This window comes from Trichechus manatus, unplaced genomic scaffold (assembly GCF_000243295.1).
Source record: "Trichechus manatus latirostris isolate Lorelei unplaced genomic scaffold, TriManLat1.0 scaffold00035, whole genome shotgun sequence".
NCBI lineage: Eukaryota > Metazoa > Chordata > Mammalia > Sirenia > Trichechidae > Trichechus > Trichechus manatus.
Window position 1 is genome coordinate 9,826,651 of NW_004443971.1, and position 24,817 is coordinate 9,851,467.

The following is a 24,817-nucleotide window of genomic DNA, read 5'->3' on the forward strand; positions in this document are numbered from 1 at the left end:
AGCAGTGACAGTCTGGGGGTGGGGGGCACAGGTGACCTCAAGAAATAGAGGTCATGCTTAAAGATGCGGTGGTCCAGTACTTCTTTTGGTGGTTTTAATTTCTTCCTCTACTGTCCGCACAAAACATCCCAAAGCTCAGAGTATTGGGTGATTGTGGAAACATGGTTCCGGGTAGGGGGAGTGTGGGTATGGCCACTCCAGTTTCTTTCTTCACCCTTCTCAGACTCTGCTCCATCTTACTTCTTCTTCACCCAAGAGGTCTTAATCCTTTCAGCTAAGGAGTCCCCCAGAGCTGAGTCTCCACTCGGGTCTCTCCCGCAACCACCCCTCTGAACAGCACTGGTGTGTGGGATGCCACAGAGGTGGGCAGACACAGTGGTGATTACTCTTCTTCCTTTCTTCAGTTTCTTTGACAAAATAATATTTATTGATTCTTTTCTATTTTCAAAAGTAATTCATACACCATATAGAATACTTGAAGTTACAAAAAAAACTCTCCCCCACTAAAATAAAAATACGAAAATAGAAATCATCCTTGCCACTTTGAGAAAACTAGTATTAACCTTTTGGTTATGTCTTATCTTTATATTCTATAGATATAAACCAAATTTCTTTCAACTTTATTTGGGTATAATTTTAGATTTATGAAATCTAAAATAATGCAGAGAGTTTCTATACACCCTTCACCCTGCTTCCCCTAAGGCTAGCATCTTACATAACCATAGTACAATTATCAAAAGTAAGAAATTAATATTGTTGTTGTTGGTTGCCATCAAGTTGATGCTAACTCCTGGTGACCCTGTGTGTGCAGAGTAGAACTGCTCCATGGGGTTTTCATAGCTGTGACCTTTCAGAAGCAGATCACCAAGCCTCTGTCTTCCAAGGAAACTCTGAGCAGGTTTGAACCACCAGTCTTTCGACTAATAGTCAAGTGCTTAACCATTTATGATACTCAGGGACTCCTAGAAATTAATATTAGTGCAATACTATTAACTAAAAATGCTACAGACTTTATTTAGATTTCACCAGTTTTTCTACTAATATTTTTCTTCTTTTTTTTTCTGTCCCAAGACCCAATCAGTATGTACCTATTTAAAATATATACATATCCCACTGTGTAGCAATTTTTTTAGCAGGCATTTTTCACTTGGCAATATGAACATTTTCCCAGTCCATTAAAATGATCTATGTCATCATCATTTTTAATGGCCAAGTAGTGTTCCATTGCACGGATTTGCCATCATTTATTTAGCCAATACCTTAAATTATATTACGTTTAGATTGTTTCTAATTTCTCATTATTGTAAAGAATATGAAATGAACATCTTGTACACACTTCTGACATACATATCTCTGATTATTTCCACAAGAGAAATTCCAGAAATGGAATTGCTCTGTCCCAGGGACCCATTCTCTTTTCTTACCCTCATCTCTTCCAAATCCACAGCCAAGATTTGGCCCTGCTGACGGCCCTTATGCTTACAGAGACTGCTCACCTCTCACTTGGAGGCAGGCAGAGGAGGAAGCAAAGAGACCTCAAAGTGGATCACAGCCCGTGGATGATGGAGATGGGAACGTCAAGGGAACTCCAGGTCCTTCATGGCTTCTCAGCCTTCTGCAAGCCCCAGCTGGGTATCTTATCTCTGTAGAATGAGGAAGATGCTCATGAGGATAATGGGAAGCGGCTGTAGGTGGGGGTGGGGCAGACGCTGCTAATGCACCTTGCCAGCATCTTTGGTTTTATCCAACATTCAGCCAGACTATTAGCAGTTCCCCAGGGATGGCCTTGCTCCTCACATCATCCCCCATTTCCTGTAAATGGGAAGTGGCTAGGTAGTCGGGGTGTGTGTGTGTGTGTCTGTGTGTGTGTGTGTGTGTGTGTGTGTGTGTGCGCGTGTCTGGGTGTGTGGGTGTGGGGGTGTGGGTGTGGGTGTGGGTGGGTGGTGGGAAAGGGGGAGGGGAGGATGGGAAAGGGATACGGTGGTTTTCTAACAGCTGACTTAGTGGTGAACTGAGGCCCAGAGAAGTTGTTATTTGCTCACAACGACACAGCATCTTTGGGAATGGTAGGGTATTAAACGGCAATCTCATGACTTTCTCTAAGGTTCTGAAGTCACTGGCCAGGCTAGATGAGGGTTTGCTGCCTCTGCCTTGTTTCTAAAGCCCAGAGATTAAGGGTGGGACTGCGGGAGAGGGAGAGCAGGTGGAGGGGCCTGGGGATTAGACTGAGGGATTGTCTCCATTTCTTTGTCTGAAAACGGTACCCATCTCTTGGGTTGTCCTAAGGATTAAATGAGTTAATGCATGACAAGCTTTTAGGACAGCGCCTGGAACAATCAGTAATGGTTATCTATTATTATTATTACACAAGGCTATGGCATCAGAAAAGGGGATGTGCGTCTTCAGAGCAGAGGGCCCTACAGCATACTGTGCTGGGCAGGGCGTGCAGAGTGCATCCACCTGGCTTGTTAAGGAAGGGTCACCTGCGTTGGGGAGGGGTGACTGGATGCTTACTCAGGTCACCAGGCTGCTGGTGGGTCCAGGACCTCACATCAGGATGTCTGCTCACTCTCTGGAGCCCTCCTTCCCGCTTCTGCAGGTCAGCAGGCACAAGGCATGCAGGTCCCTGGTGAGAAGTCAGGGTGGTGGGGGCTCCTACTCCTCTGAGGTGGGACAGCTCTCTCCTGCTCCCAGTGTTCTCTCCCTAAGCCTGAAAAATACCACGTGAACTCGCTCCTGCCTCTGTAATTTTCCAGCTGACCTGGAATTCCCCCTAACTCCTGCCCTCTTTCCTGGGGCAGAGTGGCACCAGCTCAGGGACCCAGGACTCCCGCCTAGTTTCTCCACTGGCCACCGATGGGTGTGCCAAAGACTTTGGAAGGCCGTCAGGGTCCTGGTGGGTGACCTGCTGGAGGTGTGTGTGCTCCCAGGGAGGCAATGCTGAGACAGTTTTCAAGTTAAACTTGTTTAGTGACTCAGGGGTAGTTTTGATTTTTCTCTGCTCTCTCCTGCACCCTCTCTCTCTTCCCCACTGCCACCCCAGATCCATTGTTTCCCCCTTCCTTCTCCAGTTCCGTTTCTTCTCTGCCTCCCTTTGACTCCCAGGTGGAGGTGCCCTTCAAGATCATACAGCCGAGTCCCTCTTCTTACAGAGCTCAGAACAGGGCTGCAGCCAACCATGTCCTCCTCTTCAAAGCCATCTTCCTGGGATTTGGTAGTAATCAAGACAATTATCCGCATACACTGGATTTCTCTCTACCCTAGTAAAATTCCTGGAGGAAAAAAGACACAACTAGGGTTCTCCCCACCCGGCCACCCAAGGCCAGCCTACTTTAGATCTCTGCTCCCCACCTGCTCTGTTCCTCTCCTATCAAAAGCATCCTGGAAACAGATCTGTTGGGACCTTGCTCAACAGCTAACACGAGGGGACATTTTACTGGCAACTCTCATCCCTCTTCCCCATTCACATCCTGAAGGAGAAAAACACTGGCATGTGGCTTTCAGCTGCAGGAAGAGGGATTCTGTTCGTGGCAAGGAAGCTCTTTTTGCCTTGGAGAATAGCGAACAGTAGGAAGAGTAACTCGGGCAGCACTTGACATCTCCTTTCCGAGGGGTCCTGGATGAGTGGGTTGCAGTCTGCCTGCAGACAGGAGGATGCCCAGAATGGCACGTGTGGGTGATGATCGTAGACTGGCTCCGGGGTGAGGAGGTGCCCCGCGGAGCCGGGTAGCCCTTAGCTAAATGTTTTGGTGGCCAGCGACAGAGGGGGCTGTGCACTGTCCTAGGTAATGATAGAGCAGTTGGGAGCCACACGGGGGCTGCCCGTCGCGGTCGCGGCTACAAAGACAGCTCCAAGACCTCCCGCTTTCTTTCTTTGGGTACCAGCCCCACCCCTCCATACCCCCTCCCAGCACCCCCACCTCCGTCCCGCCTCGCCCCGCCCCCTCTGATAGCCCCAGCGCGCATGCTCTCTCCCCCCGCGGAGTAACCTGGAAATTTAAAAGCTGCCGGCTGGCGCGCGTGGGAGGGAGGGGGGAAGCTCCCACGCGCCGGCCCTGGGTGACAGCCGCACGTCTCGGCCAGGTATGAGGGCGCCCCTCCGCTCCCGGGGGCGAGGGTCCCGGCGCTGGCAGGGGAGCGGCGCTGCGCGGCCGAGCTCCCGCGGTGTCGCGTGTTTGGCGCCCCGTGGGATGGGGGCGCGCGGTCGCCGTCCTGCGCGCAGCGTGCCGAGCCCCGCGCGAATCCGAGGCTGTGGCTTGGCTGCTTGCGCCCAGCTCTGCGGCGGGCCGGCTGCTGGGGCCCCGCTGAGCTGGGCTTTCTTCCGCGGAGGGCGGGCTGAGGGGTGCCCGGGTTGTCCCAGGCCGGGCGGCGGGTGGGCGGGGAGCCGCCCCTCCCCGGAGCCCGGGCCGCCCAGACGGCGGGCGGACTGGCCGCTCGCTCCTCTTGCAGCCTCACGCCTCAGAGTTTTCTTTGGAAAGTTGCGTTTATTTTCTTCCCTTGTCTCGGCTTCACCGGAAAGGGGCAGGATGTGTCACTGCAGCGCGTACTGTCCGGGACTTGGGGGAGACGGGAAAGGGGCTGGCGGCTGGGACGCTGCGGGGTCCTCGGGTTGGAGCCGGCTTCCCTTGGGGGGGCGTGGGGACTGTGAGGAGGTTATTTAGGAAGGGAAAGGGGACTGAGCCATTTCGGACAGCGGGCCTGGGCTAAGCTCTGGGCAGAAAGTTGAGGCTGGAGTGTGTGTGTGTGTAAATTACTGTCCGCCGTTTCCCCCTCGTCTCCTGCCTCCCGGGGCGCGTGTGGCATGGTGAGTTTCCGACACAGCACGCGGGTGTGATGTGATGGTACCTGGGCATCTGACTCTTAGGGCGCTGAGCTTAGGCAGCACATGACCTGCCGGAGAAGCTCCTGGAGACCTGCAGAGTTTCTTCTGAGTGAAGCTCAGACCTCGCCAGAGTCTCCAGTTCGCCTCAGGCACTGGAGCCCTTGCGTTGCTTTTGTCCTTGAATTCTGAATCAGCTTCCATCTCCCGACAGACACTCTTGACATGCTCAGTTCCCACCCCCCCCCCGACCCCCTTCCCCTGCTTCCTCTTTTCCAAGGGCCAGAGTTGGGGGTGGGTAGGGTTTGGCATAGTGGGTACCTGGTGAGGACTTGCCCTTCAGCTGTTATGCAGACCTGATCCCAGTGGAGCAGCGACTAAGAATAGCCCAGCCGCTGTTTTGCTGCCCTGGAGTCTGCAGCCAGGCATTGCCGGTGGACCAGGGCCCAGAGTGACCTTTGCTGAGCGCCCAGAAGTTTTGCTCAGGGGTGGCGATGAGGCCCTGGGGGCTTCTGCTGCCTTTCCTGATTCCATTAGCGGATCTCCTCTCAGAGGCAGGATGCCCCAGAGTGGACTCACCTGCCCAGCCCTGGTTCCTGAGAAGCAGGCTGGCGTAGAGTGTAGGGCGGGGGAGGGTCCAGGAGGTGCAGGCCGGATGGGGAAAGTTCCAGTCTGGGAAACCCAACTAAGGCAACTTCTCCTAGGAGTCAGTGGGACAGAAGTTGAGGTCACAGGCCCTTCTGTGGGATCGATCCCATCCCCTCATTTTCCTCCCTTATCTCCTCCCCCCAGGCCTGTCCTGGAGCCAGGGCTTTTTTTCCTAAAAGAGAGAGTACTAAGAAAATGGAGCTTTAGTCAGCTGGATGAGTTGGAAGATAAAAATACAGCTGTGGATGAATGTACAGCTAAGGACACCCAGGCCCATTTAGTGGGTGCTGGGGGGGGGGGGCAGTTTTCCTGTGTACTCGTGGTGCTGCTGGTGAGCTCCCACTGCCCCTCCTGGCTGGCTGAGTAACCCTGCAGGGGGAGGTGAAGGAAGAGGAGGAGGAAGAGCTGGATGGTGATCTTGGGCTGTAGTGCTGAGCCCCTTCCAGGTCGCTGGGTGGTAGAGGATGGCTTGGAGGCCCCTCTCTAGCTCTCCTTTGCCTGAGCTGCTGCTCTCAGCCTGGCAGGGCTCTGGAGAGAAATGCCAGAGAAGCGAGGATGGTCTGAGGACTCAGGAGCCAAGCTGTCTAGGTTTGAATCCCAGTTCCTTATTGTGGAAGTTACTTAACATCTCAGTGCTTCAACTTCCTCCTCTGTAAACTGAGGGTGACAGAACCCACCTCCTAGTATTGTGAGGGTTTAAGTGAGCTGATGAAGGTAAATCTCCAAGCGCAGCAGCTGCGTGTAAAAAGAGCTTTTGATAAACGTCAGCTGCTTTTATTTGGCGCCACTGGAGGCAATCATTGTGGTTTGCACTTAGAAGCCAGAGTTTCTTAGCAAGGGAATTGGACCACATATAAACTATGTATAAACTATGAATGACCCATTCTCAGGTGAGCCTGTGGCTTGGTGTAAAGAACACACCAGAACCGGATGTCCTGGTCTTTCCCCTGTCAATGACTGTGCGATTATTGGTTTTTAATCAGGCCAGAAACTCGTGTCTTGCCCACCTCCAAGGAGTGTGCTCCTTGAGTTGGAAGAGGATACTGGTCAGGGTGGAGGAGAATATCCATCCTGCAATGTTAGGAGCCTCTGATGCAGAAAGGTTATTTGTTGTTATCTTTAGAAAAACTGCATGAGAGGGAGGGGCCCTCTGAATTTGGGGTTCTGCTCTGTCCTTCCTTCTTCCCCAGACCTCGGGACCGTTTGCACTGCTTTCTGGTATCCAGACAAAGGCCGAGCCTAGCTTTCTTTGAACAGTCAGTGGCCCTGTTTGCTGGACAGTGAGGGTGGAGGCTGGACCAGTTGGTACCAGCCCCAGTGTCTCGAATGCCGATGCCACTTGACTCCCAGCAATAGGACTGGAGACTTGAGCTTTGTGCAGTGTATTCAGTGTCCCTGGTTGGGGGTGGGGGCTGGTGACAGAGCCATCACGGGCTGGTCCTGATCACTGGCCAGAACTTCCTGTTTAATCCCTTTGTCTACTCCGTGGTCTGTGTTCACCCCTCCACGGGAAGAAGTCCACCGTTTTGCCACCAACACTGAATGACTTGTGGGGCTTCTGACGGAGGAGGGCCTGCCTCACCGCTTGGCTTTGGTTTCTTTATCTGTAAAACGGAGATGGTAGTATTTACCTTGCAGGCCTGTGATGGGGATTCCCTGTGATAATACGTGTTTAGCAAAATGCCCGCACAGATCCGTTGCTCAATACATGTTTGTTTGCTTCTTCTTCTCCTTTCTTAATGATGAAGAGCACTCTTTCTGGGGGGGCAGGGGCGAGCCAAAAAGAAGGGGCTTGGGGACTAGCCCCGGGTCCCACAGCCAAGCCTCGGTCACCAGCTTCGGGCCAGATGGGATGCCCAGCCAAATAGGGCACCTCAGGAGTAGCCAGCCTGCTGCTGCAGCCCCTCTTTCCCTAATGCTCACTGTCGTGGCCCTCTTATCTGGCATGTACTTTGAGCCTGTAAGTAGTGTCAATTCAGAAGCACCTGTCCCATCCCTGAGGATGTGGCAGTGTAGCTCCCCACTCCTGGCCCTTGTCACTAGAGAGAGCTGAGCACCATGAGCGTGGCCCTGCCTGAATCCCAGGCACTGTGACCAGCACGCATCTGGCAGGAATCCTGATTCAGCCTCCCCTGCAAGGCCATCTGTTGGACACCCACCCTTCTCAGGGCCCTGGGAGCTGGTGGGCTGGTTTGCAGGGAGGCAGGACAGCAAACCAGAGACCAGGAGGACCAGGTGCAATTATCCAACCCTCAGGGGGGCCTGGCAGTCAGGATTTGAGAGAGAGGGAGGTCTTTGACAGCTGGAGTTCCAGGGAGCCCTCGAGGAGGTGTGAGGTTTGAGCTGAACAGGATTCAGGTGAAAGGGAGAGGCTGTCTGGGAAGGGGAAGTGACTGGAGCCCAGTGTTGATGAGTTCCCCAACCCTGGGACCAGGGAAGTGTGACAACTCATCTGAGGACTCAGATAACTGGACCAGATCTGAGATCAAAACCTAGTCCCCTGGTTTTGAATCTGGTGTTCTTTCTACTGAGTCCCTGGGTGGTGCATATGGTTAACCTACTCAGCTGCTAACCAAAGGTTGGAGGTTTGTGTCTATCCAGAGGTACTTCAGAAGAAAGGCCTGGTGATCTACTTCCAAAAAATCAGCCATTGAAAACCCTGTGGAGCACAGTTCTATGCTGACACACGAGGTCGCCATGAGTCAGAGCTGACTCGAAGTCAACTGGTATTGTTTCTACCACTCTTCACTGCAGAGGGCCCAAAACTAGGGCTGGGGTGTTTGGAAATCCCTGGCCTCCGGGGGCTGTGTTTTGCAGATGCCTTCCTTTTTCTGCACAGTCCTAGCTGCTCACCTTTCCAGGTTCAGCAGTGTGACCACCCCTCCTAGGAAGCCCTGGTAGAACTGAACATGTCCCATGCCTTGTGCCTCCCCTCTGCGGACTTCCGTCTGAACACCTGCACCACGTCTGCACTGATCGCATTTTATTGCATTTTGTCTCTTTTATCCATGTGAGCTGTAAGCGGTGGTTTCAGTATCCCCAGCACCTTCACATGATTGGGGCTCAGTAAATGTTGAATGGATGGACAGATGGATGGGTGGATAGGTGATTAACTGTGCAAAGGAGAGTCTCGGTGCTCTTTGACATTCATTTAGGGGAGGTGAGGTTGCACACACTGAGTTATACTTCCCACAAGGCTGGGCAAACTCTTGAGTCACAAAAAAGTCCCTTTTGAGGGTCCTCTCTCACCTTGTTCACCACTGAGTGACTTTTATGAGAACACACTTCCATGAGGACTGAGCTCTGACCTAGAACCCCCTAGAACACCAAGGTCTAAGTGGGGCTGGTCACAAATCCTAGTGTCAGAGCTGAAAGGGCCTTGGGGATGTCGAGTTTGAGATCCTTGCTAGGGGTGGGACATGGTGGAGCTGGAGCCAGTTCATCTCCCAGCCCAAGACTCTGCTGATCTGTAGGCTTGCCCAGGTCCTCAGTCCCCTGGTCTCCTTCCTGTATACTGCACCTTTTAAAGGAGGCCAGGCTGCAGGGAGGGGACCAGGATTGGCTGTGCAGGGATTGGGGAGCTGCCTTCTCTGGCTTGGCTGATGGTAAGGCAAGGTTCAAGTTCACTAGCAGTGAGGCTGTTCAGGTTTCATTTTGCAGGAGCTGTAGGGCGAGGTGGGAGGAGGGGGAGGGAACTTCCCAGTGGCCTGGAGACAGTGCCAAGCTCCCCTGCTCTCCCAGCACAATCCTCTTCCCCCACTCACCCAAGGGATATCTTGGTACCACTCCCCCACCATGCAGGGAAGCATTTATTGTGGCCCAAGTAGAGAAAGAATTTGGTTACTAATTTCTGCCAGGAGCAGAGTCCAACTCTGGGAGAGAGTGGGGAAGAGGGCAGTTCTGCACCCAGGTGTCCTGGTTGTTCTGCTCCTTTCAGGCGACCCTGACTCTTGGCACTGTGTTGGTGCTTGAGCAGTGTGTAGGCAGGTAAAGGATGGGGTCACGCAGCTGGAGCACCCCTCTCCATCCAGCTTGACTCATTGGTGGAAGGCTAGGAACCTCTCCCCTCACCATGCCAGGCTGTCTCATCAGTGAGCACTCAGTGGGCACCTGTCCATGGAGGGTGCCCTGCCTGGGTGGAGGTGGGATCACATAGCAGTCTGGCTGTCAAGAACCGTAGACATGCTCTAGTCTCTCACTTTACACGTGTGGATGCTGAGTCCTAGAGAGGTGAAATGGCTTTTCCGGGTCACACGGCTATAAAAGGGCTGGGATAATTTGTAAAAGGATAGCGAGAACAGTCACACCACTTGAAGAATGTTAACAATGCTACTGAGTTGTACATGTAGAATTTATTGAAATGGCATGTCGTTTATCGTGTATATGTTCACACACACACACACAAATTTTTTAAAGTTGCTGAAATGGGACTGCACTCTCCAGGCTCCCAGAGATTTCAAGTGGTTTGGTTTTTTGGTTCAGCCACTTTTTATCTGTGCAAACTTGGGCGTGTTAATTTCTCTGATACTTTATTTTCAGCCTTCTGAAACAGGAATATTAAATACCTGCTTTGTAGGATTGCTGGATGAGTTAGAGGGAAGGTATGTAAAGCACTTAGCCCAGGCCGGAATGACACCTCCTGGGCAGCGAGCAAGTGTCAGTCACTGTAATTATTTAGCCTTTGGACGGATGCCACCCTGTCTTGTAGCTGGTGATGTTTATCCCACCCTCCACCTCTCCTCTGGGTCTGACACCAGGCCCGTCTGCTGCAGTGACCTCTCCTTACCTGTTGGGGCCAGCACCTGGGAAGGCGTTTACATTCTTGGCATTCCTCTTGCTGCTGGGGGCTGAAAGAGGGACTAGTGTGGGGTGGGGGGAGGCCTGTGGGTGAGAGGGGCAGAGAGGGGAAGGGAAGCTTGGAAGAGAAGGCATAGTTGGTCCCCTCTGACCACTGCTGCTTCTGTTTGGGAATGAGAATTCCCTCTCCCAGGCTTTCCCCACCAAGAGCCTGCCCAGACAACTGAAGTGGCCATCAGAGGATTTCACATACTTTATCTTAAACACAAGGAGCCCTGGTGGCACAATGGTTAAGTGCTCAGCTGCTAACTGAAAGGTTGGTGATTCAAACCCACCCAGTGGCTCCACGGGAGAGAGACCTGGTGATCTGCTCCCATAAAGATTACAGCCTAGGAAACCCTGTGGGGCAGCTCTACTCTGTCATATGGGGCTGTCAGAATTGACCTGAGGGCATCTGACAATAATCTTAAACACACTACAAGTCATTATAAAGTTGGTGGCATTGGTCTAAGTCTCCCCACCTGTCAAAATGGGTATAGTAATTGTACCCACTTCATCGAGTGGGTGCAGACGACTGAGACACTGGGAAGAGAGCCTGGCATGTAGTGAACCTCAGTGTTAGCCCCATTAGTAATTGCAGGTAAGGAAACTGAGGCTCAGGAGCTCAATTAACAGGGTCATGCACTTAGAGTAAGTGGAGTAGCTGGCATGCAAATCCAGGTCAGGCTGACTCCCTAGCCCGGGTCACCCTGCAGAGTCCGCCAGGGTTCAGGGATCTCTGGGCTCTGAGCTCCAGGTTGGAATGAGGACTCCCAGGTCTTTGTGCTGGTTTGGATGGCATGCCCAGTCTGACCTTGGGTGGCAGCTGTTCTCAGAAGTAAAGTCTGTTGGGGAGTCCCAGGTGCCCGGAGCCAGAATGTGTGTCTGTGTTGACTGTAACCATGGGATTGCCAGGTGACCGTTGGGAGGGTCACTTCAGCCTCAGCTTAGGCTGATGGGGCTGACTCTGGCCAAGGTGAGGGTCAGCCGTCCCAGAATCCGTGTCATTGGGTTGGGGAGGGGAGAGGAGGTCTGGGCCGGCTCCAGGGACTGCCTCGCTGTCCTTCGCTCCCCTTCCCCCCATCTCCTCAGGCATTTGTTTCCTTTCAGAAGTGGGGCTGGGGCTCTCAGACAGGGCAACAAAAGCAACTTTCCACCAAGCCACTGCCACCTGTTGGGTTTTCACACATTGGGGGTGAATGGGGGGAGGGAGCTGTTGCCCTTTTCCCAGTGTCTGCGGTGTGCCCCCGTGGCCCCCCAGGGCCTGGGATTCTCTTTGCTGCCCGATGATGTGACAAGGCTCAGGAGCCCGAGGGGTGGGGGGCCAGCAGCAGCTGGAAGGGGAATTGAGTGGGAAGGGGCTGGCTCTGGCAGCCGGGAGAGAGTTTGATGGATTACTCTGTGGGCCGAGAGGTTTCTCCCTAATCCCCTTTTGTGTCCCGGCCTGTAGCCCCCTCACTCTCTCTGACAAGCTGCTAAGCAGAAGGCTTCCAGTCTGAGGGAAGAAAAGGCAGCTCAGCGGGGTGAACTCTAAATCCCTGGCCTCTGGGCCCTGGAGGAGGGGTATGGGAGCTAGGGAGCAAGCCTGGGAGGTTCCCCCTCCCCGCTCTGGACCCCTATTCTTTCTCATGATCCCCTGGAGATGGAGACACTGCATTCTGAGTGGTGTTCTCAGGTGTCTGTGGGAGCCCAGCAAGGTAGTGGCCCCAACTATTTGTACAAATCCCTGTTAGCGCTGCTTCTTTATGAGGTGGGATTGGGGGAAGCAGACCTTCACTGCTTTGGAAGTATCTGAGCCCAGAGAATCAAAGCTTGCATGGGTTGGTAGGCACTGAGGCCACGTGTAGGCTAATCCTGCACTCCCCCCACTCCCCCCAACAGCAGCCCAGGTAGGAATTCCCACGGCACAGCACCCTTCCCAAGGGCTGCCTCCCAAGGATGCTGGTTTCCAGGTCCCCTGGGTGGCCAGGAGCCAGTGGATGGCCCTTTCTGGCCCATTATCAAGCTGCTGTGTGGGCAGAGCTCATTTTGGGAGTGGTGTTGCCAGGTTTAATTTTGTGAGGCTGAGGGCTGTGGTCCCCTGGACTGAGGCAAGGAGGTGGTAAGAGGCTTTCTTCCCTGCCCCTAAACTAGAGGCCCCAGGAGAGCTCAGCTTGGGGCCAGGCTGCTGGGACCCTGTCGGGTTTGGGGGGCTGAGGGTCCCTCTTCTCCACCATCTTGCTGCTTCTGACCCGTGGTTTGCTGGGCACCTGTGATTCCTGGCCAGGGCTCATAGCCTCTGGTGGGGTGTGTTAGAGAGATTGGCCTCGGGTAACCTCACCCCCGTCTTCAGCTGACTCATGATTCCTCGGGCTTACCCTACCACATCCCCTGCTTCCTTTTCAGTGGGAGGGCACCTGCCTCCTGGCCCTGAAGGGCGGAGGAGTGTGCTTCCCGGGAGCGTGTGAGAAAGTGGCATGATCTTTGTGAGTGTGGCGGGAGGGCGCAGGGTCATGGAGCCACGGGGTCAGGGTGGGGGCTGTGGCCGTTTGATGTGCCTGGCCGGGTTGTGGGGACGCCGCCACATAAAAAGCCCATAGAATTGCTGCCTGACACTGGCCGGGGCGGGCTGCTTCAGCCGGGGCTCCCTCTGCCCACTGTCAGCAAAGGGAATCCGTGTGTGGGGTGGCAGGAGAGCCTTTGAAAGCCCTCAAAGGCCTCTTTATTTGTCCTTCTGACCCTCCCTTCCCTTAGAGAGTGACCAGGGAGTGGGTGCCTTTCCCACCTCCTCCTCTTGGTCTTTTGAATTTTGGAGAAAGTTCAGGCCAAGTTCGTTCCTGTCGTGCTGCCTCACTTCCTCCTTCTCCTGCTCAGGGTCCAGCTTGAAGTGGGGGCAAAAGAGCAGTAATTGGGAATCCGGGCTGGGAATCCCGGCTGGGAGAGGCTCCCTGATCCACTCTGAACCTTCAGGAATTTCAGACCCTGGGACTGGGGCTAGAATGTCCTTGGTGCGTACGTGGTTGGGGTGGGGGTGGGGGGGTGCTTCTGTCTTTCCTGTCTCTGATACTCTACCTCCACCCTGTGTTGGGCGGGTGGGGAGCGTAGGTCTCCCAGTACCTGGAGCTGGGCAGATACTCTAGTTCACTGAACTTGCCCAGGGCCTCCTCCGTGGGCTCGGGGTCTGTGCCCCCAGGGATGTGGAAGGGTGGCCTGGGGCAGAGCACCGGGAGAGTTCCCAGGGAGCTTGGGTTTCCTCCAGCTTTCCTGCAGTCCCGTCACCAGGGGGCCTGGAGAGGAGGGGAGATGTTTGGAACTTGAGAGGGACTTGGCATCCTAGAAGACTGCTCGTTCTTTTCTGCGAGGTCCGCCCAGACTCCCCCTTTCTGTACCTTCTCCTCCCCCTTCCTCCAGCCCCCTCCTCACCAGGTGAGCTCGCCTGCAGCTGGCTGTTCTGATTGATCTTCTGTTTGCCAGACAGGCAGAGGGCTCCAGGAGCAGTGGGGCAGATGCAGAAATTGGAGGGCATAGAGGAGAATTAGACCCTGACCCCCCTTCCTCTGTCCCTGAGGAACGCAGGGGAGCTCCCCAAACAGGGGGGCCCAACAGTGACTCTCACATTCAAGCTTTGCTGAGATGTGTGCCCTGGGGCTGCGGCCAGGAGTGACAGCTGGAGAAGGTGCTGACCCCCTTCTTGTTCTCTGACCTGTCTTAGCCTGGGAACCAGGCAGGACCTGGGCTTCTCAGTTTGCACCCCAGGAAAGAAGGCCCTGGAGGTGATGGCTGGCTGACTGGAGCTAGTGTTGGGGAAGTCCTCTAGTTTACACTGGAGCTGAAGTGGGGGGTGCTGAAGTGGGGGGCAGTGAGGTGGGGGCGCTGAAGTGGGGACTGGGACACTGGAGAAGAAAGGGGGCTTTGGAGGGGAGTGCTGTTATGGGACTGGGAAGAGGAAAGTCTGAGCATGACAAGAGTGCCTGGAGCCCCAGGGCAGAGTAGAGCTCAAAAGGAGAAGGACGGGCTCAGCAACCTAAGAGCAGAGGGGCACCGAGCTGGGCTGGGAGCGGCCCACTTCCTACCCAACTCCTTTCAGTGAATGCTTCACCTGGCTGGGCCCCTGGTAACCAGGTGGAGAAGCTCTGGGGGTAGAGAAGGGCACTCGAGGAAGGGGGAGCCAGCCCAAGCCCCGTCTGGGCTGTGGGAGGATGGGGGGCATTTCCTCTTTTCATGCTTTTTTGCCTTTCTCCCATGTGGCCTAAGGAGGGTGCTGCTTACTCCAGGAGGACTGAAGAGCTGGATTCAGGAAGGCAGGCAGGAAGGGGAGGTGATTAATGGTTGCATGAGAGCTGCAATTTATCTTAAACAGCAGGGAACAACCAGGGCCTGAGCAGGAGGGTGGCTGTGGGTGAGGCCAGGCCTAACAAGGGTTCTGTTTGTTCAGGGAGGACCTGGTCCCCTGAAAGCCCAGAGCAGGTGAGTGTCCAGGGCCCTACCTGACCATGGGTGGGGAGTGGAAGGGGCTGGAAGCCTTTTGACCCAGAACCCCTCCCACCAGGCTGGACCGTACCACCCTCGGTCTCCATCTTCCTGATGCAGGTGCAGTGGAAATGCAGTGACTGGGGAGGGGCTCCAGTTGAAGCCACAACAGCCAGTTAAGACTGCTGACTGGTCCCGCACCCACAGTGTAGGTCAGTATTTTACACTGCTCCCAGGGATCCCCCAGGAAACCGGTGCCGCTTCCCAGGCGTACCGTGTGGCTCTGAGGGGGACTTTGGGGAGGAGGCTGCAGGTTGCCCAGTCTTATCTGAAGTTCTTTCTTTCCTGGTCTACCAGCGGCAAAGCTCCAGCAGGTGGTTATGGGATGGACAGGTCTTACCCAGGATTGTGGCTTTGTAACATGCGAGGCCCCATGGTGCTCAGTGTCATTTGTAAAGATAAAAGAAGTTGAAGTGCCACATTACTTTTGAGATGGGAAGAGGGAAGGAGCAGAGGGCTGGGTGTGCTCCTGAAGGCTGTCTAGGAGGGGAGGAGAGGGGCCGGCCCTCAACCACCGTGGACCTTGTACAAGAGTAGCTGCTGTTCTACAGCAGTATTTATGGGCCTGAATTGGTGAGGAAAGGGAAGGCCCTCCCTCCAGGACGGACCAGTGGCTGGAGCTCTGCCCTGCCTTTGTTTTGGGGTGGATGGCAGGTTAGGGACCTCTAGCCTTTCTCACTGATGCCGCCCTCTGCATGTCCCTCTGATGGCCAGCCTGACGTTCCCTGTCTTGTCATCAGCTCTAAGGGGAGCAGACTGCGGGGGTGCTGTGGTCGGAAGCAAGGCCTGAAGCAACCCTGTCTGGGGACACAGGGTGGCGCTCACCCAGAGGGATCAAAGCACAGGGGCAGGGCAAGCATGAAGGGATGTGGGTACCTTTCCCCTGAGAAGGGAGCCATTTGGGGAACAGGGACAGGGTGCCTGAGAACGGTGGCATCCTGCCAGTGCAGGGGGGTCACTGACATCAACACAGGTGCTGCGGCTTCCTGCCCCTGTGAGGCTGGGACCTGGGACCGGCCCACTGTCCTGTGACAGGTGGGCAGCAGCTTGTGGGAATGTTTCTTCCCCATGAACACTGAACAAGGGAGAGACTCAAGAGCGAGGCTTTCAGGCCTAGCTTCTTCCGGGTGGTTTCAGTGACAGGTTAAAAACCCAGCTCCGCAAACCACAGACTCTCCTCCGTTCCCCAGCCGGCCTCATCCTGGGGGTGGGGGTAATGGTGCAACGTGGCTCCCCGCCAGGCAGTGTGGAAGTAGGAAGGTTGTTACTCTCGACAAAGGGGAATTGAATGGTTTGGGAAGTGGAGAGAGAGAAGCAAACAAACCAGGCCTGGCAGGGTCTCCAGGTACTTATAGCTGGTCTTGGGGGAACTGGCAATTCAGTGGGTATGATTTTTTTTTTCCCCCCGTACTAGTGGGCAAGGGCAATTGTAAAGATGTTTCAAAACAGAATAACCCACATGTGTTTGGCTCTGGAGTATGCTGAGGTTGAAAAATCATATTTACCTTATTAATTATGCCAGCCTTGGGCTAATATTAACATGCATTTCCTGGTTGGGCAGTGGGGGTGGCTCCTAGGTGGCAGGGCCACGCCGCTGGTTGGCAGGAGGTAACAGGATTCAGAGAACCCACAGAGCAAATCCTGGAGGCCCGGTTCCCAGGGCTTAACGCTGTGTGTGTCGATGCTTGTCCCTGCCCTTTTAGGATCTGAGGGATGAGATGTGTCTCCACCGAGGTGCCCCACAGCACCCTGCGTTCTACATGGGCTGAGAAGCTGGACCTGGACAAGAGGGCTGGCAGCAATGGGCTCCTGGCTGGATGCTAGACAGCTGGTGGCAGTGAGGAGGAGGGGCCTCGGCATCTACAGGGCTGGGAGGAAGCAGGACTGGAGTGCGTGAGAGCCCCCGCCTCTCCCCGCTGGGCCCACCATGGTCCAGAGACTGTGCGTGAGCCGCCTGCTGCGGCATCGCAAAGCCCAGCTCCTGCTGGTCAACCTGCTGACCTTTGGCCTGGAGGTGTGCCTGGCCGCAGGCATCACCTACGTGCCCCCCCTGCTGCTGGAAGTGGGGGTAGAGGAGAAGTTCATGACCATGGTGCTGGGTGAGTCACTCCATCCTCCCTCCCGCCTGCTCCAGACACACACCGCCTGAAGTCACCGGGCAGCAGGTCTCTGCCCCAAGAGCCGCGTGCAGGGAGAGGGTGACCCTGGGCTGAGGGGGCCCCGAAAGGACGTACCCTAGTCACTTCTGTGTCCCTGGGCCCTACACAAGGCCTTGGCTTGTAGGGGTGCTGGAGGGATGAACCCTACCTTCTTCATATACAGAGCCCTTTATAACTTAACGGCTGTTGTCTCATTTAATCCTTACAACACCCTTTGAGGCAATCCTTTTTACAGAGAAGAAAACGGAGGCTTATAAGAGGTGAGGTGACTTACCCACGGCTGTACAGTTACTGATTAGTAGAGTAGATTAGGGTCTCCCAGCCAGGGCTCCTTTTCACCTCCCAGGCAGGAGTGGGCTCCTGACTCTGCAGATAAGTTCTGCAGAAGCCACAAGAGGCATGTCGCCACCAGCATGGACCCCCAGGAAGAGGAGCCGATCGGGATTGTAGGCTCCAGAGTCAAACTGCCTGTTAAACCCTGCCCCTGGCCCTCCCTAGATATGTGCCTTCGTGCAAGTGTCACTATCAGTACCCCCTGCCTCAGTTTCCCTATCTGAAAATGGGGTGGGGGCAGTTAGTAATACCTGAGGAGTCTCTGGGTGGTACAGACGGTTAACATGCTTGGCTACTAACAGATAGACTGAAGGTTTGACTCCGCCCAGGAACACCTCAGAAGAAAGGCCTGGTGGTCTACTTCAGAAAAATCAGCCAGCGGAAACACTGGAGCACAGTTCTACTCTGACGCACATGGCGTCGCCGTGAGTCGGAATTGACTCCACAGCAACTGAGTTTTTCTCTAGCAGTACCTGTGTTGTGAGGAGTAAATCAGAGTCCCCGTGAGGTACCTAGTACAGTATCTAGCGCAGAGTTTGCCTTCAGTGTGAATATTACCCTTATCATTCCCATCCTTCTCAAGAAGGTTGTCTCCCCCCACCGCCCCAAAGAGGGCCCCATTCACTGACTCTCACTATTTGTCCTTCCTGCAGGCATTGGTCCAGTGCTGGGCCTGGTCTCGGTCCCACTCATAGGCTCGGCTAGTGACCACTGGCGCGGGCGCTATGGCCGCCGCAGGCCCTTCATCTGGGCACTGTCCCTTGGCGTCCTGCTGAGCCTCTTCCTTATCCCGAGGGCCGGTTGGCTGGCAGGACTGCTGTACCCGAATGCGAGGCCCCTGGAGTTGGCACTGCTGATCCTGGGCGTGGGGCTGCTAGACTTCTGCGGCCAGGTGTGCTTCACTCCCCTGGAGGCCTTGCTATCCGACCTCTTCCGGGACCCAGACCACTGTCGCCAGGCCTTCTCTGTCTACGCCTTCATGATCAGCCTTGGGGGCTGCCTGGGCTACCTCCTGCCTTCCATCGACTGGGATGCCAGTGCCCTGGCCCCCTACCTGGGCACCCAGGAGGAGTGCCTTTTTGGCCTGCTCACGCTCATCTTTCTCACTTGTGCCGTGGCCACGTTGTTTGTGGCTGAGGAGGCAGTGCTGGGCCCCGCCGAGCCAGCCGAGGGGCTATCAGTCCCCACCACGCCCCCCCACTGCTGCCCGTGCCGTGCCCGCCTGGCCCTCTGGAACTTGGGTGCCCTGTTTCCCCTGCTACACCGGGTCTGCTGCCGTGTGCCTCGCACCCTGCGCCGGCTCTTTGTGGCCGAGCTGTGCAGCTGGATGGCCTTCATGACCTTCACGCTGTTTTACACGGACTTCGTGGGCGAGGGGCTGTACCAGGGTGTGCCCCGGGCTGAGCCAGGCACTGAAGCCCGGAGACACTATGACGAAGGTAAGGCTGCGGCTGTCGTGGGAGCTGCTGTCCAGAGGACGTCCACGGGGGTGGGGAAGCGCACAGCCTGTGCCTGGGCTGGATGCTGGGCTCCCTGGGTGGGCTCTGTTTCCTCGTCAGAAAAATGGGCTGGAGTCTCCTGGTGGTGCAAACAGTTAAGCACTCCACTGCTAGTTGGAAGTTTGGCTGTTCGAACCCACCCAGAGATGGCCTTAGGAGACAGGCCTGGCGATCTGTTTCCAGAAGGTCACAGCCTTGAAAACCCTGTGGAGCAGTTCTGCTCTGCACACATGGGGTCGCCGTGAGTAGGAATTGACTTGACCGCAGCTAACAGCATCACCACAGGCTGGTCCGGGCTCGCAGTGCCTTGTGGTGCCGGGCAGCTGTGTCCGGCCAGAGTGCCTGGCCGCCCTGAGAGTTTGATCCGAGTCATTGCTCCAAATGGACACGAGCATATTCCAGGTCCCCCAAGAATGGAGGAGTCCAGACTGGCCTCGGGTCTGCCTGGCCCCAGCTTCAGGGAGCTGTCTGCTCCTCCTGCGGACTTTCTAAACAGCCTCTCCAGCACCTGCCAGCTCAGGCATCCTGGAACTCTGTCTTGAAGCCTGTGGCAGAACTAGCTTTGTGTTCCCTCGCTCTCCTCTCCCCAGATCTGAGGCTCCCAGGAGAGCCTTAGGCCATCACTGGCGTTCTCTGCCTTACCTGTGGCTTTGTCCACACTCTCTGGGTCAGTGGAAGAACCTGGGCTCCTGGTGCCACAGGTCAGGAAGAAGGGCTTGGGGAGCAGGTCTGCACTCCTCATGCTGAGCTCTCCCCACTGGGTGGTATTGGGTCCCTTCCCCACCTCGTCTGTTCTGACTCTGTCGCCTCCTCCAGGGGTCCGGGTGGGCAGCCTGGGGCTGTTCCTGCAGTGCGCCATCTCCCTGGTCTTCTCTTTGGTCATGGACCAGCTGGTGCGACGGTTCGGCACCCGGACAGTGTACCTGGCCAGCGTGGCGGCTTTCCCTGTGGCTGCCGCTGCCACGTGCTTGTCCCACAGCGTGGCTGTGGTGATCGCCTCCGCTGCCCTTACCGGCTTCACCTCCTCGGCCCTGCAGATCCTGCCCTACACACTTGCCTCCCTCTACCACCTTGACAAGCAGGTACTCACGGTGGCTGCTGGGTGGAGTAGGGTGGGCGGGCGTTTGGGAAAGAGGTGGACTAGCCTAGAACTCGGCATCTGACCAGGGCCTTTGGAGAAGGTATTCTTTAATCAGAGAGGAAGCCCATCGGAACCCCAGAGCCAGAGGTGGGCTGCGGAAGAAGGGTTTAGATTAAACTCTGGGAATGACTTCCTGCTGTCAGGACCATAAAGCACTTAAGTGGATGATTGCAGAAAATGCACATTCCCTCCCTGGGAATCCTAAGAATCAGTTCCCAGCAGCCCACAGCCTGGGCTGAGTGAGGTGCATCCTATGTGGAGGCCGGGGGCTGGATCAGATGGCCTCTGGGGCACCTGGCTTCAGCCACTGCGAATGGGATGGCCTGGCCTTGGCAGCGCGTCTCCTTTTTCTGGGAGAGGCAGCGTGACTAAGCCGTGCCCTGCTTTGCTGTCCAGGATGGAGAAGGCTCCTTGCTGCCCGCTCTCTGGTTTATCGTCCCTTTCTGTCTAATTCTCTCTTTTCTTTCCTTCCTCACTCCTTCGCCTCTGTCCCCTTCCCCCTCCCCCACGGTGGACCTCTGAGCACCCACCTGGCCGACTAATCCGCCTGACACCACTCGCCTGGGCTCCGTGTAAGTTGGGGGGCTTCTTCCCTGCTCGGCCTCAACACTAACCAGCTTCCCCCACTTCCGGAAGCCTCCTGGCCTGGGCAGTGTGACCACCTTCCTCCTCTGCATGGGCCTCCCTGAGCTCTGACCCTGGGTGCAGATCTCCATCCTGAGGGGCAGGTAATGGGGGTGTCCTGAGGGAGGAAGAGGTGCAGGCCTGCCCTCATAGAGCGTCCAGACTGTGGGGAAGAACCTAGCCTGCCCTTGTGGGAGATGAGCAGGGTAGCAGACAGGTGTGTCAGCACGGAGGATGGGAGGCTGGTTAATGGAGTCGGTGACTACAGAGGTAGGGGGTGTGGAGGGAGAGGCAGGTCTTTTGGTCCGTCAGCCTCCACTCTCCTGCTGCCTTGGGCTGGGAGTGTCTGGAGGCCAGGACTGGGCACATGCAATTATGCCAGAGACCTCTGTCTGCTCGTGCAGCTTCACAGTGAGCCATGGGCTTCCCTGGTGTTGTGAGTGAGCTCTCCCTTAGCTCTCCACCACAACACAACCAACTGGAGAACCTTTGTGTTAGACACTGTGCTGGGCACCGGGGACAGTGTCAGATAAGACCTGACTGTGTCCTTAAATCGGAGGCTCCGGGCTGTTGAGAAGGAGCCCTGATTGGTGCAGTGGCTAAGCGCTTGACTGCTAACTGAAAGGTCAGCGGTTCGAACCCACCAGCTGCTCCGCAGGAGAAAGACGTGGCAGTGTGCTTCAGTAAAGATTACAGCCTTGAAAATCCTATGGGGCAGTTCTACTGTGTCCTACAGGGTCGCAGTGAGTCAGAATCCACTCGGAATCGACTCACTGGGGCAGGGTGGGGTGGATTGAGCAGACACAGGGCAGCCGGCAAGAAGGAGGTGAGCACGGCTTCAACATTAGCACAGATGGGGTATGGGAGTTGGGAAGAAGGTGATTCCTATTCCTATCCTTCCCAGAGTCCTGCACTGAAAGACAGGGAACAACCAAGGACCTCTCTTCTCTGAAGGCTGAGTCTCCTGAATCCTCCCTGTTAGAACCACAGGGCTGCCTGCTTGCCTTCTAGTTTCTGTTGCTGCTGAAGTGATGTGTCTCTCTGCCACCACCCCATGGTGGCAAAGTGCATTAACCACACAGGTGGAACTGGCTTCCCTCTCCCTTCTTCCAGTCTTGGGGGCTGGATGGCGGCTCTTCACATGGGCTTCAGTCTGGACTTCTACAGGGAGGCCAGGAAGGCAGGGCTTCATGCACTAGGATGCAGCACTCTGCAGGGGGATTACCCAGGCTCAGGATTAACATCTAGCGTCCTGGTCAAGTCACACCCAGAGAAGAGATTTTTGGGAGCTGCGAGGCATCTCACAGCAGGGCAGCAACTCACTTAGGGCCTGCGCCACTGGGAACAGTGCTTCTTCCTGTGTAGGGTGGTGAGGATTTCCTAATGCCTCATGGCAGGGTTGGGGGCAAGAAGGGCTGGGGGCCTATGTGAGGGTCTGGGCTCCCAGGGGCTCTGCCCTTGGATTTCATTCCTCTGTTTCTGCAGCCTCTCTTCTCACCTGTCTTCCTTCTGCAGTACTGAGCCTGTCTGCCACCTGCCTGCTCTAGGAGAGGCTAGAGGAGACCTAGACTTGCCTTCAGATTTGTCCTTTCTGCCTCTGCCCTTCCCTGCTCCTGAGGAGGGTCCTGACTAGACCAGATGAGGCAACGTCTGCTCAGTTTTCCAGCGTCTGCCTGGTTTTCATTTAGGCCCGTTGCCTGGTTTCTTCCAGCCCCTGGGGTGAAAGTTAGGGTCTAGGCTCACAGCTGGAGGAGACTTGTCCTGGGAACGCACCAGTCCTTGTCCCCTTTTCTCACCTCCCCAGGTGTTCCTGCCCAAATATCGAGGGGATACTGGAGGTGGCAGTGAAGACAGCCTGACAACCAGCTTCCTGCCGGGCCCCAAGTCTGGACCTTCCTTCCCCAGTGGACACGTGGGTGCAGGGGGCGGTGGCCTGCTCCCATCACCACCTGCGCTCTGCGGGGCCTCGGCCTGTGATGTCTCCATGCGTGTGGTGGTGGGTGAGCCGTCTGAGGCCAGGGTCGTCCCGGGCCGGGGCATCTGCCTGGACCTTGCCATCCTAGACAGTGCCTTCCTGCTGTCCCAGGTGGCCCCGTCCCTGTTCATGGGCTCCATCGTCCAGCTTAGCCAGTCTGTCACTGCCTATATGGTGTCGGCCGCAGGCCTGGGTCTGGTTGCCATTTACTTTGCCGCACAGGTGGTGTTTGACAAGAACGACTTGGCCAAATACTCGGTGTAGAGCACTTCTGACCCACTGAGGGAGGGCCTGTCCCACTGGGTCCCACTTCACCCTCTTCTAGTCTCAAGAGCCCCCACAGGGCTGCCCTCTGGCCTTCGAGTTTCTGTTGCTGCCAAAGTGTGAGGCTCTCTTCTGCCACCTCGTGGCGGTGAGGTGCATAGCTACACAAATGGGCACTGGGGCCTCCTTCTCCCTCCTTTAGCCTTTGGGGCTGGTTGGCAGCTCTCCAAATGGGCTTCAGTCTGGACTTCTGTAGGGAGGCCAGGAAGGCAAAACATTCGATTAGCTCCATGCACTGGAATGCAGGACGCTGTAGGTGATTATCCGGGCTCAGGGTTAACAGGAGTGTCCTGGCCAAGTCATAGCAGAAAAGGGATTTTGGGGGCTGTGTCAACTCAGCCACCTGGTCTCCCCCTTCCAAGTCCCCTTGCCGTTATAGGCTCCCCCAATATTGCTGTTGCATGGGGGTTTTTCTGAAATTCTCCCCCACAGGGATTGAGAATTATTTGGGGGGAAAAGTTCTGAGGGGAGAGGGAAAGCTCCCTGCGCCCCACCCCCACCCCCGGCACTGCCTTTCTGCTGACTTCCCCCTACCCAGCATTTGATCAGGACATGGCTTGTTTGTCCCTGTGTTGCTGTCATAGGGGCACAGGCCTTTAAATATTTAACTTATTTATTTAATAAAGTAAAAGGGAATCACTTCCCAGCTCTGCCTTATAGGTGTTTAGGAGTTGGGTAGAGTAGGATCCCTAACAACTGGGTCCCCTAAGATAGCTGATTATTGGGCTGAGCATTGCCAGAATCCTCTTTTCCTGGGGTGATTGGTGTGGCCCCCAAAACTGCCTAGCTCAGGAGCTTGGAAGCTCTGTTTACCCCAACGGAAATCCCAAATGCTGTTACCAGGGCTGGGGAAGTGGAGGAAGGTGGAGGGTGGGGCTTCAGGTCTCAGTGGTCCCCCCTAGCCTCCCCTTTGCTCCTGGCCCAGTCCCCTACCACCCTCTGCCCCCTCTAGGCCTGGGATGATGAAGGAGCTGCCAGCCTGCCTTTCTTCATTGGGTTCACAGCCTCCTCTTGGGGGACCAGAAGCAGAGTGTGCCTCCACTAGCCTTTGTCCGTCTCGGCCCCCAGGGCACATCTGTGCTCGGGGAATCCCACACAGAAACTCAGGAGCACCCCCATCCCCGGGCTAGGGAGGTCTTATCTCTGGGCCTTAAGTGCCGTTTGCAATAATGTTATGTCTTATTTATTTAGCGGAGTAAATATTTTATACTGTATGTGAGCAATCAGAGTATAATGTTTATGGTGATGAAATTAAAGGCTTCTTATATGTTTAACTGGCGTGTGTTTATCTTTTCTGAGGGAGAAGGACTGGATCTCTTTAAAAGTATCCTCTCTACACATATCAGGCAGGCCAGACTAGTTCTTGCCAGTTTCAGCTGGTCCTGCCACCACAGTCTCTTGTTTTCCTCACCTTGGCCAGAAACAGGAAGCATACCTAAATAAGGAGATAACTTAATGACGGGGAGTTAGTACCTATATCACCAAAGACGGTCGTCGCAGCCCTTTGCCTATTCAAGATGGCAGGCAGGCTGCTGGGCTCAGAACTGCCCTATTGGTTTTCCAAGGCTGTAATATTTATGGAAGCAGAATGCCACATCTTTCTTTCATGGAGCAGCTGGTGGGTTCGAACCACCGACCTTTGGGTAAGCAGCCAAGTGCTTTAACCACTGTGCCAACTGGGCTTCTTACTTAGTACTATGATAGTGAAAATAATTAAGAGTGTGTAAGATCTCCACTGAAAGGACTAGACTTGTCATGCTGTATGCACTCATATGATAGACGAGATTCATCAATGCTGGATACTATCACTATCACTATGTTTATAGTGACATCCACCTGAATTTGGATGACCATCTCCAAATAGATTTGACGCATTGAACACTAATGGCCGAAGACCAGATGAGTTTTGGGATGATATCAAAGACATCATACAGGAATAAAGCAAAAGGT

General features: G+C 55.3%; 2 protein-coding genes across 2 annotated transcripts in view; both read left to right on the forward strand.

Moving 5' to 3' along the window:
- Window positions 1-3,986: 3,986 nt before the first annotated feature.
- Window positions 3,987-24,817, forward strand: part of ELK4 (ETS transcription factor ELK4) — a 60,717-nt gene continuing 39,886 nt past the window's right edge. The window contains exons 1-2 of the mRNA XM_012555246.2: window positions 3,987-4,083; window positions 16,516-16,911. The gene's annotated coding sequence lies outside the window, so the exon portion shown is untranslated. The remainder of the gene's footprint in view (window positions 4,084-16,515; window positions 16,912-24,817) is intronic.
- SLC45A3 (solute carrier family 45 member 3) lies at window positions 4,000-23,282 on the forward strand. Its single transcript, XM_004375223.2, has 5 exons — window positions 4,000-4,083; window positions 16,516-16,911; window positions 17,958-18,743; window positions 19,620-19,885; window positions 22,373-23,282. The coding sequence occupies exons 2-5, from the start codon at window positions 16,740-16,742 to the stop codon at window positions 22,805-22,807; spliced, it is 1,659 nt and encodes a 552-aa protein (XP_004375280.1). The 5' UTR covers window positions 4,000-4,083; window positions 16,516-16,739; the 3' UTR covers window positions 22,808-23,282.

Excerpts from the sequence above, each read along its gene's own strand:
- SLC45A3 (XM_004375223.2), top strand. The coding sequence starts at position 16,740 with ATGGTCCAGAGACTGTGCGTGAGCCGCCTGCTGCGGCATCGCAAAGCC. Across the intron at positions 16,912-17,957 it reads GTTCATGACCATGGTGCTGG|GCATTGGTCCAGTGCTGGGC; the intron begins GTGAGTCACTCC and ends TCCTTCCTGCAG. Across the intron at positions 18,744-19,619 it reads CCGGAGACACTATGACGAAG|GGGTCCGGGTGGGCAGCCTG; the intron begins GTAAGGCTGCGG and ends CGCCTCCTCCAG.